Below are 6,325 nucleotides of genomic sequence, written 5' to 3'. Positions count from 1 at the left end.
TAACCAACCATAAGATGCTATGTCACCATCAATCTGAGTTAGATGTTGTCTTTATGTGGCCTAACTGGCCGTAACCACAGAATGCCTATGAGTGAGAATCTTTTCCAAGTATGCGATGATACATCATGAAAGTTAAAGTACATTTTTAATCAAAAAAGGTTATCTCAGGAACAGAATGTCTGTGCAAGGAAAAATGGAAAATACCCAACATGGTGGAATGAGCAATTTATTACTGTTGAAATACTGATACATTTCTCTGTGAGATATTTCAGGAACTGCTCTGAGCGATCTTCTGCTCCTTTACATACCCTGCAAATTTCTCAGCGGTTGCAGCCAAAGGTGCAGTACTGACCATAGCTTCAAGCTCCGGGTGCGCTTCATCGATCTCATACTGAATAGTCGATTTTATCACTGAAGATGTGGGTCCTTTCGCAATGATCTCGAACCTGACCATGTAATAGACGAACCCGAGCTTGAGTATGTCCCCGTCGATTGTTTCTGCCTCCTTGATGAATTTTTCGTTGTCAACTGTGATAAACTTCTCCTTGTAACTCTCCAGGCCAGGAATTCCTAGCAAGCAACAAACAATTCCTCTGTCAATATGTACCCATCAACGTCAGGATTGAATTGTGGTTTGAGAATCTCACCAGGAGGAAACGTCAGCTCCAAGATGGTGCCGACGCCGCCATCGCCGCTCACGAGCTCGACCTTTGCGAGGACTTGCGGGAGCAATTTAGGCAACAGCTCCGCCGCAAGGAGCGTGCCATAGACTTCCCACAGCTCGGCGGCGGGAACATCGGCCTCGAACTCGTGACTCTGGCTTTTCCTCATCGCTCTTCCTTCACCGGTTGCTGATGGACTGTGAGAAGTGGCAACCAAGCAGCTGAAGCAGTTCAGTTTGTTAGTTGTGTGTACAACTGGCTAACTGTATTTATAGGCAAGTCAGGTATGAGAACACAACACGGTTTTTAATCTTCAATCGGAATCTCAAATATTGAGATGCTACGGAAGCAACGAGGCGCGTACTTTTGGCTGGAGTTATCTTGGCATTGTTTTGCCAGAAGTAAACTAATGAGCGGTTTTCCTTGAAGGCAAATAACTTATTCGAGTGGTTTGCAGGCCTGGATTGTACTATATTATACATTTGGCCTGCCTGAACAAGTAAACAAGCCGATTCCCCTCTAATCGATCCCCTTTTTAAAAGAATGTATTCCCCTGTGAGCACTTGTCTTTCCTGACATATCTGATTCGTATTCTTGCCTTTGTCTCTGCTGTTCGACAGTTTATTTATTTTCGACAAAGTTTGACTGTTTGTTTACAGCGGCTTTGCTATCTTTTTTTTGTAAGTTATAATGTATAATTGTCATGTGATGGCCGGCTGCCATTTACTCGTTAATGACTGTTGTCAACTCGTCTTCCGACAAAAATGCAGGTGCATGTACTGTTGAATGTAGATGGGCTGCAGCCCAATAAGGCAGCCCATGTAGACTACAATTCCTGAAATCTCAAGGCCCATCACGTTGGCAGCTTGGGACAGCCTTGGGGGACAAAGTTTAGTCCCACATTGCTAGTTGGGAGTGAGTTGGAGTGGTATATAAGGGCTGCTGTTCTACTCCTTCCAAGTGAGTGAGAATAGAAGGAGCCCTCGCGCACTCCTCCTCCTCCGCCCGCCTCGCCTCGTCACGCACGCACGCACGTCGCGTTTCGTGACTCGAGTTCGAGTTCGAGTTCGAGACACACTCAAGGAAGCCTAAATTTTTGCTTGGTGCACCAACTGAGTTGGGTACGTGTCGACCTGCATGTGCATGCTCGCCGCGTGTCCCTGGCTTCCTACGCGTGTCAACGCGGTCGGCTCTCCTCCCAGGCTATACCAAGAGACGGATCAGATCTGGAGTCTCATACGCTACAGTTCATCTCTCTCACAAAGAAGTTCCTTTTGCTGCGCTACTCTCTAGTCTTCCCCATCCCGGCGACTGCGTGCACAGCCGTCCGGGAGAGCAGGCCTCCGAAACTCCGTCCGTTGAGATCCTGCACCGGGAGACGGGCGATAAGGTTTTTGGGGAGCGTCTCGGCGCGACTGCTCGCTACTGTTCGTGCTCTTCTACGACGGATCGGCTGCTTCATCGACAGATCCGACTACATCATGGGCGACATCAACAATACCCATGGTGGTGGTGGTGCTGCTTTCGCTGGTGCGACCTTCCCGGCCGCGATGTACGTGCTTTTCCTCTCCTACCTTGCACTCGCTACTTGTTCCATGTTCAGATCTGATGCATATGCTTAGTCTGATGTGCGTGGTTAAGTATGCTTGTGCATCTGTAATGTTGCTTTCGGTAATTAATCTCATACGGAAATTGCCTAATAATCCAACAATCCAAAAACCTTATGTGCTTAGGCAATTTTCACCGTCTCGGTTTTGCTCGCGCTTAAACCGAGCCCGTTTACGGGATCTCATTTCAAGAGATGGCAGAATAGGACCCTCTTGTGGCTCACTGCTATGGGCGTGCACCGAGTTGCGGAAGGTATTCCCAGAGGTCCGCTTACTCCTGAAGAGGATAAAGCGTTCGGGGATGCCACCGTAATCTTTGTGGGTGCCTAAGTGTGCTTGGAGACAAGTTGGTTGATGCTTATCTGCACATCCGAAATGGGAAGGAACTGTGGGATGCACTCGGACGCTAAGTTTGGTGCTGCCGATGCCGGAGGTGAACCGTATGCTATGGAGCAGTTCAATGACTACAGAATGGTTGAGAACCGATCTGTAGTAGAACAGGCTCATGAGATACAGATCATGGCAAAGGAACTTGAGCTCCTCAAGTGTGTGCTACCGGACAAGTTTGTCGCGGGATGCATTGTCGCTAAGCTTCCCCTTCATGGAGGAACTTTGCCACTTCTCCGAAACATCGGAGGCATGAGTTTTCTGCATGAGAATATCATGGGCTCTCTCGGATGTTGAGGAGAAGGCGAGGGCAAAAGACAAACACACTCGGAGGAACCGAGGGACGTTCCGCCGCCAATATGGTACGTAAAAATGCCCACAAGTCCAAGGGAAAGAACAAAGGAGTCTCCCAGACTACCAACTTCAAGAAGAAGGGGAAAACGGAGAAGAAAGATCCTTGCTGGGTGTGTGGCGAGACGGGCCATTGGGCTAATCGCTGTCCACAACGCAAAGGAAAGAAATGTCAAGCTGGACAGAACTCAAATTCTGTCAACATGGTCATTGGCAACACAGAGGAAGGAACTACAGGGTATGGTAATATATTACCTACTGTTCTTTCGGTGTTTCAGCCTTACCGAATGGTGGGTTGATACCGGTGCTAATGTTCATGTGTGTGCCGACATCTCCATGTTTACCTCTTATCGTGCCCGAGGTTCCTCAGTAATGATGGGGAATGGGTTACATGCTACTCGTTCGTGGTGTTGGCACGGTAGATCTGAAGTTTACTTCGGGAAAGATCGTGCAACCGAAGAACGTGCTCGCATGTCCCTTCTATCAAGAAGAATCTCGTTAGTGGCTCCCGTCTTATGAAAGATGGGTTTAAGTTGGTGTTTGAGTCCAATAAAGTTGTACTCGTCTAAGTATGGAACTTTTGTTGGAAAGGGATATGAATGTGAGGGAATGTTGCGCTTCTCTCTAGAAGACTTCTGTGATAATGTTGTGAACCATGTAAGCACTAGTGTTAATGAAACTAATGTTTGGCATTCACGACTGTGTCATGTTAATTTCGGTTGTATGACGCGGCTTGCTGATATGAGTTTAATTCCGAAATTCACCTTTCTCAAAGGCTCTAAGTGCCATGCTTGTGTGCAAGCAAAGCAGCCTCGCAAGCCTCACAAGCCTCGCGAAGGAAAGAAACTTGGCACCACTAGAGCTTATACATTCAGATCTATGTGAGATGAATGGTGAGTTGACAAGAGGTGGAAAGAAATATTTCATGACTTTGATTGATGATTCCACTAGGTACTGTTATGTGTATCTCCTGAAAACTAAAGATGAGGCTCTTGATTTCTTCAAAATCTATAAGGCTGAAGTTGAGAACCAACTTGAAAGAAAGATAAAAAGGGTTCGGTCCGATCGTGGTGGAGAGTACTTTTCTAATGAGTTCAATTTATTCTGTGCGGAACATGGTATAATCCATGAGAGGACGCCTCCCAATTCCCCACAATCCAATGGGATTGCGGAAAGGAAAAACCGTACTCTAACAGATTTGGTTAACGCCATATTAGATGTTTCGGGTTTATCCAAGGAATGGTGGGGGAGGCTATATTGACTTCGTGTCATGTCCTAAACCGTGTTCCAACCAAGAATAAAGAGATTACCCCTTATGAGGAGTGGGAAAAGAAAAGACCAACACTCTCCTACCTACGAACTTGGGGTTGTTTGGCTAAAGTGAATTTGCCAATCACTAAAAAGCGAAAGCTTGGACCAAAAACCGTGGACTCGTGTCTTTCTTGGCTATGCTTCCCATAGCATTGCTTATAGATTTCTTGTGGTGAAATCTGGAGTGGACGACATGAATGTTGGCACCATCTTTGAATCAAGAGATGCTACATTCTTTGAGGATATATTTCCTATGAGAGATATGCATGGCATGTCTAGTTGGGAATCTCGATCCAATACATGAAACTCCTATGGAGTCCGATGAGGAATCCGATGATGAGAGTTCAGATTCCGATGAAGATGACAATGAAGCTCCCACAAGGAGTAAGAGACAAAGGACCGCAAAGTATTTTGGTAATGACTTCATTGTGTATCTTGTGGATGATACTCCCACTACCATTTCGAAGCTCTCGCATCTCCGGATGCGTACTCATCGGAAGGAAGCGGTTCAAAGCGAGATGGATTCCATCTTAGCTAATGGAACGTGGGAGTTAACCGAGCGTCCTTATGGGTGCAAACCTCGTAGGATGTAAATGGGTATTTAAGAAGAAGCTTCGAGCTGATGGTACTATTGAGAAGTACAAAGCTCGGCTTGTAGCCAAAGGCTATACCCAAAAGGAAGGCGAAGATTTCTTCGATACCTACTCACTCGTGGCGAGATTGACCACCATTCGTGTACTACCGTCATTGGCTGCCTCACACGGTCTTCTCGTTCATCAAATGGACGTTAAGACAGCTTTCCTAAATGGAGAGTTGGACGAGGAAATTTACATGGAACAGCTCCGATGGTTTCGTACTACAAGGTCAAGAAAGAAAGGTGTGTAAATTAAAGAAATCTTTGTATGGCCTTAAACAAGCACCCAAACAATGGCATGAGAAGTTTGAAAGAACTTTGACATCTGTGGGCTTTGTTGTTAATGAAGCCGACAAATGTGTGTACTATCGCCATGGTGGGGGTGAGGGAGTTGTCCTATGCTTGTATGTGGATGACATACTAATTCTTGGGACAAGTCTCAAAGTGATTGAGGAGGTAAAAACCTTCTTATCTCAATGTTTCGAGATGAAAGATCTTGGAGAAGCTGATGTTATATTGAACATCAAGTTATTGAGAGATGGGAATAATGGGATTACACTTGTGCAATCTCATTATGTTGAGAAGGTGTTGAGCAGATTTGGTTATGCCGATTGCAAATCTTCTCTCACACCTTATGATCCTAGTGTCTTGCTTCGAAAGAATGAAAAGGCAACTAAAAATCAATTGAGATACTCTCAAATCATTGGTTCACTCATGTATTTAGCTTGCGCTACGAGGCTCGATATCTCGTTTGCTGTATGCAAACTTAGCCGGTTTGTGGCCAACCCGGGAGATGATCATTGGCATGCTCTTGAGAGAGTGATGCGCTATCTAAAGGGAACCATGAGTTATGGAATTCACTATACCGGTTATCCAAGAGGATTGGAAGGGTATAGTGATTCCAATTGGATTTCTGATGCTAAAATGAAAGCCACAAGTGGATATGTTTTCACTCTTGGTGGTGGCGCTCGTTTCCCGGAAGTCTTGCAAGCGCACCATCTTAACGAGGTCAACTATGGAAGCAGTAACTCACAAGCATTAGATACAGCTACCGTCGAAGCGGAATGGCTTCGTGAGCTCTTGATGGACTTGCCTATGGTTGAAAAACCAATACCGGCCATCCTCATGAACTGTGATAATCAAACTCGTGATTGTCAAAGTGAAAAGTTCTAAGGATAACATGAAAAGTTCCAAACATATCAAGAGGAGATTGAAGTCTGTCAGAAAACTGAAGAACTCCGGAGTGATAGCATTGGATTATGTCCAAAGTGCTAAAAATCTGGAAGATCCTTTCACAAAAGGACTATCAAGAAATATGATAGACCTTGCATCAATGGAGATGGGTTTGAGACCCACTTGAGTTGCCGAGGGGG

General features: G+C 45.6%; 1 protein-coding gene across 1 annotated transcript; it reads right to left on the bottom strand.

The window, feature by feature from the left end:
- Positions 1-215: 215 nt before the first annotated feature.
- Positions 216-935, bottom strand: LOC124678073 (norbelladine synthase-like). The gene is made up of 2 exons (XM_047214008.1): positions 648-935; positions 216-570 (listed from the first exon to the last, which is right to left on the bottom strand). Exons 1-2 carry the CDS (start codon positions 829-831, stop codon positions 269-271), a joined length of 486 nt encoding a protein of 161 aa, XP_047069964.1. The 5' UTR covers positions 832-935; the 3' UTR covers positions 216-268.
- Positions 936-6,325: the final 5,390 nt, after the last annotated feature.

Source organism: Lolium rigidum, chromosome 7 (assembly GCF_022539505.1).
Source record: "Lolium rigidum isolate FL_2022 chromosome 7, APGP_CSIRO_Lrig_0.1, whole genome shotgun sequence".
In the NCBI taxonomy this organism is placed as follows: domain Eukaryota; kingdom Viridiplantae; phylum Streptophyta; class Magnoliopsida; order Poales; family Poaceae; genus Lolium; species Lolium rigidum.
Note: the sequence above shows the minus strand (reverse complement) of the source record. Positions and strands in the feature narration are given on the sequence as shown.